The sequence below is a fragment of the Castor canadensis genome, chromosome 3 (assembly GCF_047511655.1).
Source record: "Castor canadensis chromosome 3, mCasCan1.hap1v2, whole genome shotgun sequence".
Lineage (NCBI taxonomy): Eukaryota > Metazoa > Chordata > Mammalia > Rodentia > Castoridae > Castor > Castor canadensis.
Window position 1 is genome coordinate 155,970,274 of NC_133388.1, and position 13,394 is coordinate 155,983,667.

Consider the following 13,394-nt stretch of genomic DNA (forward strand, 5'->3'; position numbering starts at 1 on the left):
AAATAAATAAATAAATAAATAAAAATGAAAACATATGTTTTCTCCTTACAGTGTGCCAGAATTCTTACTTTGGTAAGTGTTAACAATACACTTGAAAGACTACAGCAATTTTTAGTTGATTTACTATTTGATCCAGCAATACCATTCTTCGGTATATACCCAAAAGACTGTGACACAGGTCACTCCAGAGGCACCTGCACACCCATGTTTATTGCAGCACTATTCATAATAGCCAAGTTATGGAAACAGCCAAGATGCCCCACTACTGATGAATGGATCAAGAAAATGTGGTATCTATACACAATGGAATTTTATGCAGCCATGAAGAAGAATGAAATGTTATCATTCGCTGGTAAATGGATGGAATTGGAGAACATCATTCTGAGTGAGGTTAGCCTGGCTCAAAAGACCAAAAATCGTATGTTCTCCCTCATATGCCAACATTAGATCAAGGGCAAACACAACAAAGGGATTGGACTTTGAGTACATGATAAAAGCGAGAGCACACAAGGGAGGGGTGAGGATAGGTAAGACACCTAAAAAGTTAGCTAGCATTTGTTGCCCTCAACGCAGAGAAACTAAAGCAGATACCTTAAAAGCAACTGAGGCCAACAGGAGAAGGGGACCAGGAACTAGAGAAAAGGTTAGATCAAGAAGAATTAACCTAGAAGGTAACTCACATGCACAGGAAATTAATGTGAGTCAACGCCCTGTATAGCTATCCTTATCTCAACTAGCAAAAACCCTTGTTCCTTCCTATTATGGCTTATGCTCTCTCTTCAACAAAATTAGAGATAAGGGCAAAATAATTTCTGCTGGGAATCGAGGGGATGGTGGGGAGAGGGAGGGGGCAGAGTGGGTGGTAAGGGAGTGGTTGGGGGCAGGGGGGGAGAAATGACCCAAGCATTGCATGCACATATGAATAATAAAACAATAAAAATTAAAAAAAAAAGGCTATAGCAATTTTCAAAATGTGGGGTAAAAGAAATTCACACAGACCAAAAATTAGTAGGTTTCTGTCGGGTACACATAGCTCATGCCTATAATCTAGTCACCTGGGTGGGTGAAATTGGGAGGATCAAGGTTCAAGGCTAGACAGGGCAAAAAGTTCTGAAGACCCCATCTCAACCAATAGCTGGGTGGGGTGACTCACGCCTAACATCCAAAGTTATGTGGGAGGCTGAGATCAGGAGATCACAGTTCCAGGCCAGCCAGGGTAAAAAAGTTTGTGAGACCTCATCTCATGGGAAAAAAAAAGCTGGGCATGGTAGTTCATACCTGTAATCCCAGTTACAGTGGAAAGAGTAAAACAGGAGATCAATGGTTCAGGATGCCCTCAACCAAAAGGGAGACCCTATCTCCAAAATAACCAGAGTAAAAAGGGCTGGAGGCTTGGCTCAAGTGATAGAGTACCTGCCTATCAAGTGTGAAGCCCTGAACTCAACCCCCAGTACCACCAGCAAGTAAATAAATAAAATAAATAAATAAATAAATAAAGATTACTGGACTAGTGATATAAATCATTATGTATTTTTCTCTTCAAATCACTTTACTGGGGATTACACACCTGTAATACAAGCACTGGGGAGGCTGAGGCAAGAGGATCATAAATTCAACACCAGCCAATAAATCTTAAAAACTAAGTAAATAAATCACCTTATCTAAAGTTTTCACTTAGTAATGTAGTAATTAAAAAGAATGCTAGCCAGGTACCAATGGCTCACACCTGCCATCCTTGCTACTCATGAGTCAGAGATAAGTAGGATGGCAGCTCAAAGTCAGCCCAAGCAAATAGTTAGCGAGACCCTATCTCAAAAATATCCATCACAAAAAAAAAGCTGGTAGAGTGGCTAAAGTGGTACAGCACCTGCCTAGCAAGAGTGAGGCCCTGACTTCAAACCCCAGTGCCAACAAAATAATAATAATAAACAAATAAATAATAAATAAAAAGAATACTGATTAGAATAATTTTATAAGAATCTCCACCCTCTCCCTCAAAGATATTTTTATTTACTGTTACCAAAAGTGTATTTTGTAGATTAAACTGCATGTCATTTCTTTTTTAAAAAATTATGTAATCATTACAAGTTTATGTAATTATAAACAAGTTCAACAGCTAGTAAGATTTTTGGTTTTCATAAAAAGAGGTGCTGTAAGGCTAATGGAGTAACAAGAGACTGCCTGCCTGAGTTCAGACCCCAGTACGACACACACACACACACACACACACACACACAAAAGAGCTATTGAAAAGAATTTAAGGTTTAATTGAATGGTATAAACTTAAGCATGTATTATATCAATAAACAGATAATAGATAATCACATTATGCTAAACCGATTTAGATAAAAATGCCAAATCTTAAAAGATTTTTTTAAGACTTTGTCAAAGATACTAAAAATTTCTATAGGCAGAAGGAATTGATATCTCTTTAAATGGCATTTTTTAAAAATTCGTGTTTCTCATATTATGATTCCCTTTTTTTCACCTGAAATAATTTTATATCTGGATTCCGTTTTGTAGTCTCTTCATTCAGACTTAAAGCACTTCTCCCTGGAGGCACGAATTTTGGTTTTTTGAAGGAATTCCCCTGGAACTGGCTTGGTGCTGCAGATCGTCTCATCTTCAGCAGCAATAATCTGAAAAAAACAGAAATCACCCAGGAGTATGATTAAAATCTACAAAATAAAATCAACTCAAACTGGGCACCATGGCACATGTCTGTAATCCCAGCCTTTGGGAGGTTGAGGCAGGAAGATCCAGAGTTCAAGGACAGACTGGGCTATTGTAGTAGGACCTTATCTCAAAATACAAAAAAAAAAAAAAGTTCATCATCACAACCATGATATATTTTAAAAAGAAAATAAGCCTTAAAAAACAAGTTGAACAGCTAGTAAGATTTTGTTTTTCATAATAAAGAGCTATTGAAAAGAATTTAGAATCTAAGTTGAATGGTATAAATTTGAACATGTTATTAAACAATAGATAATTATATCATCTTTAACCAATCTAAATAAAAATGTCAAAATCTAAGGGAACACAATTATTCACATACATATATCAAACATGTTGCTTTTTTCTATTTCACTAACCTGTAAGTAGCAATAATGTTTGTTTTCTGCACCATTCTAAAGCCAATACTAATCATGACAGACACATTATATTATATTCCCTAACAAAATTTTTAAATGAAAGTAATCTCGGAAGTTTAAAAGATATTTATAATTCAATTTGTTTTTACTACCCTTTTTCCTTTTAAAATAGTGGATTTTTTAAAATATTAATGAAGAAACTAGAATCAAGTTTTCTTTTCTTTTTTTTTTTTTTTGAGACAGGATATATGTAACCCAGGCTGGCCTCGAATTCTTGATTCTCCTGCCTCGGACTCCCAGATGCTAGGATTATAGGCTTGTATTACTATGCCTAGCTAACTTTTCTAACTTTTGCTCAACATTATTTCCATTAGAAGTGCATAGCAGATGGAATACAAGAACATTACATACAAATATCACTCCAATTAACTGCAATTTCCCAAACACTAGACAACCTATCACTACCAAAATTGTTTAACCCAGAAATGCCACTTTTGGCAATCTACCTTAAGAAATTCTCAAGAAAACCCTTAAAGAATTATGTATAAGAATAATCATGCTAGTGTTACTTATAGCAGAAATAAAAAAGGAAATCCATGTCCATAATGCAGTACTGGATAAATTATAGTACACCCTCCCATATAACAGAATATATTCTCTTCCTATGCCACTAAAATTCTGTAACTACAGCAGCTCCTCAAGGAGGCCATGTTCTCTTTTCCTCTAGGCCTTTGAACAATCGTTGTTCCCCTATATGGTATTGGGAATGCCACTTTACCCTTTATGACTCATAACTATGACGCTTTTTTTTTTTTTTAGTACTACAGTTTGAACTCAGAGCCTTCGGCTTGAGAAGTGGTTTTTGTGGTTCTCTACCACATACCCAGCCCTCTATGAGCACTCTTTATCCCCCAACTGCCTGAGTATAGACCCCTCTAAGGTGTGCACTAGCCAAGCATTTTTCATGCTGCAATTAAATTGCCACATTCTCTCCCCTAAACTGTAAACTCCAGAATGAAGTTTTATACAGGTTGAGCATGCCTAATCTGAAAATGCTCCAAATGAAATCAAAATACTCCAAAATCTGAAACTCTGAGCACAAACACAGCATTGTAAGTAGAAAATTTCACACAAGATCTACTGAAGCAGGTCATGGTCAAAATAGTTATACTAAAAATATTGTATAAAATTACCTTGAGGCTGTGTGTATATGTATATACACATACATATATATGGTGTATGTGAAATAAATTAATTTTGTGTTAAGACTTAGGATATAAGCTACGTGGCAGAGCATTTGTCTAGAATGGGTGAGGCCCTGAATTTGAGCCCCAGTATTTCAGAAAAAGAGAAAAAAAAAAAAAAAACTTGGGTCTCATCCCCAAGCTATTTTATTACATATATGAAAATATTCCAAAATTTGAAAAAAAAAAAAAAGCCAAAATTCAAAACACTTCTGGTCTCAGGCATTTTAGATAAGGAATATTCAACCTGTGTTCCATTTAACACCATATAACTAGTACTAAATATATAAAAGCAATTTGATATTGTTATATGAATGATACAGTGGAGGAAAAAAATGTACTTTAGAAGAATGTTTAATGACATGTTTTTTAAAGAACAAATGAAACAAGGCCGCCATAAAACATACTCAGTTTCATTTCAATTTTTCAAAAACAGGAAAAAAAATAGTATCTATGTGCTTTTAAAAGGTTAGAAAACAAAGCAGCATGAGGAAACTTTCTGCAATGATAAAAATAATCTATATCAGATTTCAGTATGGTTACAGGGGGATGTATATATCTGTGTATCAAAACTCATTAAAGTAGCTGGGCATATAGCTCAAGTGGTAGAGCACTTGCCTACAAAGCCCTGGATTCAATACCAACACTGCAAAAAAGTTTTTGTTCTTTAATTCAAAACAAAACCGAACTGTACAATGTAAATTATACTACTATAAAGTATATAAAACATATCTAATATAAAATTTTTTATAGACAGAAAAACACATGTTACAATGCTAACACTGATTATCTCTGGGTGTTAGAATGGCAATTTTTATTTTCTTCTGAGTTTTTTTTCACATTTCTGTTTTTTTTCTTGGTAGTACCGGGATTTGAACTCAGGGCAAGTGTTCTACCACTTGAGCCATGACCTTACACCATGTATTTTGAATTTACTATAATAAAAATGTCACCTTTGTAATAAAGTACCATTAAGTACTTTAACATATTTTGTTAAATCTAAAATGCCATCAATTATAAGGTGTACTTTTAAACTGCAGTTGATCACTGATAATTAGACATTTTCCAGTTTCTACATTAAAATAGTGAAATATCTCAAGTATGTAAGACTTTCATAGTTTAAGGGATTAAAATGGAGGTCACTCTACAGTTTCAGATCATGAAATGTAGTATGTCCTCTATATTAAGTCAGACTCAAAAGCCAATTTTGCACTGGCACCTTTTTAAAGAAACAACAGAGAAAATATAGTACCTAGAAACAGAAATTAAAGAAACACAGTGTAGTGCAGACTATGCTCTTTAGGAATGCTTAACTTTGGGCAAGGTGTTTTGTTGTTTAGTGTTTCTTTGTTTCATTTTAAAAAAGGTCTTGCTATGTAGTCCATACTAGCCTGGACTCTGTAAGTAGCCTAGGCTAGCATCAAACTCAAGATCTTCTGCCTCAACCTCCCAAGGGCTGTAATTACAGGTATGTACCATGTCACCCGACTGATGCTACAAGTTCAGATGTATATAACATCCACCTGCTTCAGTCTTCCCAAGTAAGATGACCAGGCTGACCACTAGAGCACAACAGACAGCCTTCCTCACCTACAGTGTAGTAATTAATCGCCCAGCTTTGAAGGTAAATGCCAGAATATAAACCTAGATTGGCATTCCTAGCATGGGATCTTGCACTGTTTGCTTAATCACTGTGTTTCCTCATCTATAAATGGGATCGCTTTAATTGCACTGACAGAACTGTTGGATTAAATGAAAAACTTAAAGAATGTAGAATAAAGGTTGACACACACAGTAAATACTCAATATCTGTAACCTACAATTATTTTGGGGTGCTTAATACATAGGTCCTATGAGCAGAGATCATAAAAGCCCGATGGGGAAGGAGAACAGTTGTATAGACAGGACAATGCCCACAATCTATGCCTTCCTTCGGGCAACCGTCTAACTTCTAGGAAGCAACAATATGTATTTTCTTAATTGCACCAATACCCAGCCACAGACTTCCCCTGCTGTCTCTACCTTTTGCCTTCCAGCTACATTAGGTAGTAATTATTTCACTTCATGTCTTAAGTTCTCCTTTGATATCGATATCTCGCTATCAAAATACCTGCCTACAAAATCTTCCACAAGGTAACGAAAAGTTGTTTAAAGGTCCTGTATTCCATTCCCAGCACCGCCAAAACAAGAAAAAAAATTTTTTATAAGAAAAAAAATTTAACCGCCCCTCGGGAGCCTCTCCACACGAACCACCGTCCGCCCTCACGGCCCTCCGGATCCTCCCGCCGCCTTCCTTCCCCTCAGAGCCCTGCTCCAGCGCCATTCCCCCACTTTGTCCAGTACGAGCCACCTGGCTGTCGCTACCTCCCTACCCTTCCCCTCCAGGGACGCACCCGCGAGAACCTGACAGAAATTGCGAGGCCAGGGAAGCAGCGGCCCAGGTGGACCAGAAACGCTTATCGCCAGAGATGATCAAAGCTCCCGCCTCCGCGCAGCCAATGGCAGGCCGGACACTGCGCATGCGCACCACCTCTCGTGTGCGGCACCTCCTCCAGCCAACTCTGATTGGACGACCTTTGCGCGTCACTGCGCATGTGCCTTGCTCTCCTCTGGAAATGCTTCCAAGTTTGATTCCGGTTTACAGTTCAATGTTTAAAATAATACTGGCTTGGACTGGTGGAGTGGCTCAAGTGGCAAAGCGTCTGCCTAACAAGTGCGAGGCTGTAAGTTCAAACCCCAGTACTGTCAAAAAAGGCTTGTTTCTTATAATCAGACAGCTGAGGCTAGACCTCACAGCCTATATGAGTAATAATTGTGGGAATCAACTAAAGTCAGGTCTTTTCTGTCAAAGGAATTAATGTATAACTGTCATTATGTAGATGCCAGCCAACCTCCCCGAATTGCTACGTACATGCTTTGTGAAACGTTGCTTGACGTCCTAATCTCAAACTGCTTGCTTACCTTTTTAAGGTTTCATTCCTTTGACTATGTCAACTCCTCTATGTTAGGGCAAATGTCAGCCGCCCACCCACCCACACCCACCCCAATCTACAGGGGACCTTGAGAAATCGCTCTCACTGAGCTGTATACCATGAGTAATCACTCTCATTGAGTTGTAAAATGTCACTGTGTCAGAAAACCTTGCCCTTATCCCAAACAATAGCTAATCACAAAGATTGTGAACCCAAACCCAGTTCAGGATGAGACAGACTTAACATGAGGGATAAAAACTGAGCAGATTCCCCCCACCCTCCACCCCAGTGTGCTCTGCATATCAGACTATGGTCTGTGGCTGCACCCTTCTGAAGAAGTAGAACTTTTCTTTTTGCCTTGCTGAGCAACTCTTGAGTGTTTCTTTGATTTCTGTTTGGGAACATAAGTAAGGATTCAGTGTGGAAGTGCGATAATAAAATTACGTGCATTACAGAGGTTATTAACAAGGCATTAATTTGGTGCTGCCCACAAGATTTTTCCAAGGTCTCGTTTAGTTCTGGGAATATAAAGATGAATAAGTGATTATTGGACTCTCAGAATAGGGGACCTCCTCTGGACTTGGAAAAGCATGAAAGGATTTTAATGAGGGAAGTGACATCATTCAATAAGCATTTACTGAGTAACTTTCACATGCTAGGAAGTGACACAGTCTGCCAACCCTGAGAAATGAGGAATTAGAAAGTATGTCTGAAAGGAGAGAGAGCAGTTAAAGGTCATTTGCTGAATTTTATCCAACAGTTCGACAAAAATTAAAAAGCTGAAAAAAGAGGTTTAATGAAGAAGTAAAATAATGAGAACTGTTACACTGCTGAGTTTAAGTGAGATGAGGTCATTTAAAAGAGTAATTTAATGGCATCTACTAAAAGGAAAAAATGTGCTTACTCTGGGAACTTTTTCCAGTCCTGAAGAGACACATCATAGGTTGAATTGTACTTCTGGGGCCAGGTGTACAAGAGTTGAAGTCTGGGTCCTGCCAAGGTAGAGCATCCTCATAAACCACACCACTCCCTTTTATGATCTGGGACACAAAAGAAGGGTGACTAGAAAAGAAGCCAGCCCTCACAGTGTCTGCAGCCTACCTAATGTCACCTAGGAAGTCCAGAAAACCTAAAACAGATTTGACTGGAGGTGGATTGGACATTCTTCTTCTGGATTTGCACATACTGTGCCCCCTCACTTCATCCAGAGCATTAGTCTATATTACCCTTGTCAAAGAAGCCTTACTTCATTGACCATTACTCTCTTCTCTCATACTCTCCTCCCTTACCCTGTTTTTTTCCACTTCCCAAAATACTTAGGTGTTTATTGTCTTTCTATTCCTCTCAGAAGAGAAACCATGTAAGCAGGATCTTTGCTTTGTTCCCTGTTGTACCCTTGTGCCTAGAAAAGCACCAGTCTTTAATAGAAGACATTCAGTACATACTTGTTGAATAAAGAGTTGTGTAACAGCTGGGTATGATGGCACACACTTGTAATCCAAGCACTTAGGAGTCAGAAGCAGAAGGATCTCCAGTTTGAGGCTAGCCTGAGTTCAAGAAAACAACAACAAAAGTTCTGTGAAAACCAACAGGGCTGAGCGACTTCTTTCTAGTAGAGGAAGGAGACTGACACCTGATTTTCACACACCAGGACCGGCATCAGAATCTTCTGAGGAATTTCCAACACAGATCACTGGATTTCACCAGAAGAGTTTTGGGTTCTGTAGGTCTGGCCCATACTGATAATTGCACTTTTAATGAGTTTCCACCGATACTAATGCTGCAGGCTCACAGACCACACTTAGAAACCACTATATTAGACTCAGGGTGGATGGTCTGGAAGGGGGTCTAGGGGTTGGTTGGGGAGGATAGGAGGTGATTATAACAGTTGTTGTCACTTGGGAGCCTGGCTGAGCTGCAGAAGAGTGGCAACAGTGGCCACTCAGGGAAGGAGTGAAAAGAAGAAACACTGGGGGTAGCCCTAAAGCCAGCTGTAACCTGGCATGACAGATGGGACTTGCTGGGCAAGAGGTGTCACCCATGCACAAAAGGGCCCTGCAGGTAGGACAGGCAGAAAGACTCCTCTTTCTCATGCATGCTGACCCACCAGACTTCCCTGTTCTTTGACCTCCATTTCTCTTGCATTTTGGCCATGTTTTTTTAGTTTTTATTTCTTTTGGTTTCCATATTTTTGGATCCATTAATGTTTTGTTTTTGTTTGTTCATTTTTGATCTGATGTCTTGTGGGTAAATGAGGATTTAATGAAACAATGGGATTGCGCCTATTTAAAAATTTCTTTTATTTTTATTAATAAGTACAGTCTTATGGAGCTAAGATAGTAGTAGAGTTCTTGCCTATCATGCATAGGTCCTGAGTTCCATCCTGCACAAGAAAAAAGAATTCCACTCTTAAGAGATCTCCAAGATGCATTGTGATATCTTGATACGGTGGCAAGTCCAAGCTCTTTGGAATGAGCCAAATTCTGAATCCAGTATGCTATGAGGATAAGAGATAACTTATATAAGCTCCATGTTGCAGAGCACCAGGCACACGAAGTGTGCTTAATAAATAACTACTGAGTTATTTAAGAAACCTGAGGTTTCCTTCCAGCCACAACTGAATTAGTTACTCTGTGTTTATCTTCAAAAAAACATTGGTGCTACAAGAAAAAAAGCTAGCTCTGTTCTGTGTTAAAATGTAGGTATTTGCACAAGACTTCCAGTTTTACTTATAAAAGTGGGGTGTTCCATTGGGTGAGCTTACATCATCTGCTTGAAGAGGACTTCTTCCTCTGGAACAGCTGGCCTTTTAACAAGAGGATACAGGAAAAAAGCAAGGGAGATGTAGACCTATTTCCACTTCATAAGTACTCTCTGCAGCTATAACTGAACACTTTTTTAATTTGTTTTTTTGGGGGGATGCTGTTTGGGGGAGTTGTTTTTTTGTATTTTTGGGGGGGTTAGTTTTGGTTTTTTGTGTGTGCTACTGGGGATTGAACCAAGGGCCTCCAGCTTGAGCCATACTCCCCAACCCTTTTGGGGTTGTTTTTGTTTTCTGAGATAGGGTCTGAGCTCACCTTGAATTCAAGCTCCTCCTGCCTCTGCCTCTCAAGTAGCTCAGATTACAGGTATGCCTCACTACACCTGGCTTAACTGTGGACACTTCAATAGATGCCTATCAAAATTTCTGTAAGTTTTGATGGTATTCTGAGATGTCTTTGAACTAAAATACAAGTTTCTTAAAATGGCACTAAAGAAATCCATAATCTGATCCCTCTCTAATCTTTCTAACCTCACCTTCTTTTTACCTCATGTTGGATGCCAGACCATCTTCAGATTCATTGATTTGCTAAAAGAACTCAGAATTCAGAAAAGCTGTTATACACTAGTCGTATCTACTACAGTAAGAGGACACACACTAAAATCAGCAAAGGAAAAATGTGCATAAGCAGAGACTAGGTGAGAGAAGGAGCAAGCTTCCAGGTGTCCTCTCCCAGTGGAGCTGTACATACAGTGCCCAGGAGCAATCTGTGACAATAATCCAAAGTAATGTCACCCAGCAAAGCTAACCTGAACCCTCCTGTGTTTCTCTTGGAGGTTGGAATCAAAGCACCCTCATGGCTGCTTTTAGCTTCCCAGTCTTCTCCAGCAAGATAAAGCAATGAAAGACACCTTAAGGCCTGCACCATAAATAACATTGTTACCTTATGCTAGCAAGGCCCAAGGCCCCAGATGTACAGAAACACTCTTGACAGGATGGATATTCCAAGGGCCTGGTGCCTCATGAATTGTCATGATAACTCTACCCTACCCTGCCTCTTTCATCTATGGCTCAGGATGCCATGGAGTGCATCAGCCACAGCATTCAACTGGGTGAAACAGAGAGCACCCAAGGCTCACTCCCTCTCACTGCCTGCCAAGGAAACTGCATTCAGGGAGTCTCGGTTTTCTCATCAGGCAACCACCACCACCTGAGCTTACCTTACAAAGTTGTCATTCAGATTTAAGAGGGAAAAAAGGAAATCCAAGGTGATGGCAAGACACTCAATAAAGTCACTACAGAGTTGGCCTTGTGTGAACTATGTTAGCCTTTCCCAGCGGAGATCTCACTTTCTAAGGATGGAGTTAAAGCAGCCACTCATCTAGCAAACGTAGGAGCAGATATCTTTCGGCTTACTTCCCTTTCGAATATGCATTCTTATACAAGTGCAAATGTCACGAAAGCTCTGTAAAATGAACCAACAGCATGGATAGGTATTCAGTTAGTCATTAGTTCTTTTTCCACACCCTCAATTCATTCTCTTTTCTGCCTTGCAAAAGCTATAAATCTGTATCCTGTGCAAAAGTTTACATTATAAAGGGGCATACTATTCAGCTTTTTTTAAAAAAATAAATTTAAAAAATAAAATTTAAAAAAATAAAAAGAAATTTATTTTTAATTGATACCTAAAAACACAAAAATTGTACATAGGAATGGGTAACTATCGGATGTTTTCACTCTTGAATACATTCTGTAATCAGGTTAAACGCATCTACCTGCTCAAACATGTGCCATTACGTTAAGGTGAGAACATTCAAATTTCTTCTACCTCAAACCCTACACCTTGAGCCACTCCACAGCCCTTTTTTGTGAAGGGTTTTTTCAAGATAGGATCTCATGAACTATTTGCCCGAGCTGGCTTTGAACTGCAATTTTCCTGATCTCTGCATCCTAAGTAGCTAGGATTACAGTGTGAGCACCAGCACCTGGCTTTTTCTGGCTTTTTGAGATGCAAGCACAGAAGTGCTATCTACAGTCCCTCTACCATACAATAGCACATTTAGAACTTCTTCTAGCTTTTAAATTCATGATGAAAGTTGCTGCAGGTGATAAAGTGTCAACAACATTTCTATCTACTGACCAGAGCTGTGAAAAGTTGTTAAGTACTAATAGCTGCATTTGTTTAGAAGGCAAACCTTAGGAATCAAGACACAAATTTCTGTCTTGTAAATGTTTTAACCAGTGCATTTGTTCAATCTATAATCTTCCTGATATTTGGTAGCCATCAACATGAGACAAGACCCTCTCCCTCAGCAAAAAGACAGGTCCAGACTCAAATGATTATGAGCAATGTTTAGCAATTAAATTTTTGGGTTTTGTTTTTTGTTCAGGTAGTTAGTTTTGGGGAAGAGGCTGTTTGTGTTTTTTGAGACAGGTCTTGCTATATTGCTCAAGCTGGCTTTGAATCCTGGGTGCAAGCAGTCCTCCTGTCTCAGCCTCTTTAGTAGCCGAGACTACAGGCTCATGCTATTACACCAACTTTAAGGGCTTTTTCTATATGTTTCCTTTTTCTTTTTCTTTTGTGGGACAGGGATTTGAACTCAAGGATTTGCACTTGCAAAGCAGGTGCTGTGCTTCAGCCATACCTCCAGTCCATTTTGCTCTGGTTATTTTGGAAATGGGATCTCAAAAACTGTTTGCCTGGGCTGGCCTCAAAATGTGATCCTTCCTATCCCAGCCTTCCAAGTAACTAGGATTACAAGTGTGAGCCACTGGCACCACTGGCACCTGGGGACTTTAAACACTTTTTAATTAGGGTATTTACATTGGTTCGCTAAAGAGATCATGCTATTTCACATTTCACAGACTATAGTGTAGTGTAAATATAACTTTTATTTGCACTGGGAAACTAAAACCTTTATAGGGGATTTATATCCTTTATAAAGTGCAACCCACATTATTGAGCTATTTGCTTTTTGGCAGTGGGCTGGAGCCAAACCCTCAGTAGCTTCCAAGGTATAATTTCTTCCTAGTGGTGACCGGTTAGCATTCAGTTTTTCAGGGTCCACTTCATCAGACACTGAATCTCCTGGTGCAAGGATATTTAAATACAGAGCGTTTTCTGAATTATTTGAGCCGGTCTGCATTTTCAAGAATAAGGCACACAATGTAAGAAAATTCTCTACCCTCTTGATTTTACTCTTAGTTAAGTCTTTTCCTTATTTTTAATAAAAAATAACCCAATCAGATACCCATTTCCAACAACCTATTGTCCCTGTTCTGTCACTTTCTTGGTGGGTGGGGGTTGAACTAAGGGCCTGCACCT

At 39.0% G+C, this 13,394-nt stretch overlaps 1 protein-coding gene across 2 annotated transcripts in view; it reads right to left on the reverse strand.

The window, feature by feature from the left end:
- The window catches only part of Rad54b (RAD54 homolog B), a 90,261-nt gene extending 83,435 nt beyond the window's left edge, over positions 1-6,826 (reverse strand). For both annotated transcript variants that reach the window (XM_074068853.1, XM_020151731.2), the window contains exons 1-2: positions 6,730-6,826; positions 2,489-2,639 (exon numbers count right to left, since the gene is read on the reverse strand). In XM_074068853.1, coding sequence (XP_073924954.1) covers positions 2,489-2,623 — 135 coding nt within the window. In that variant the 5' untranslated portion in view covers positions 2,624-2,639; positions 6,730-6,826. The remainder of the gene's footprint in view (positions 1-2,488; positions 2,640-6,729) is intronic.
- Positions 6,827-13,394: the final 6,568 nt, after the last annotated feature.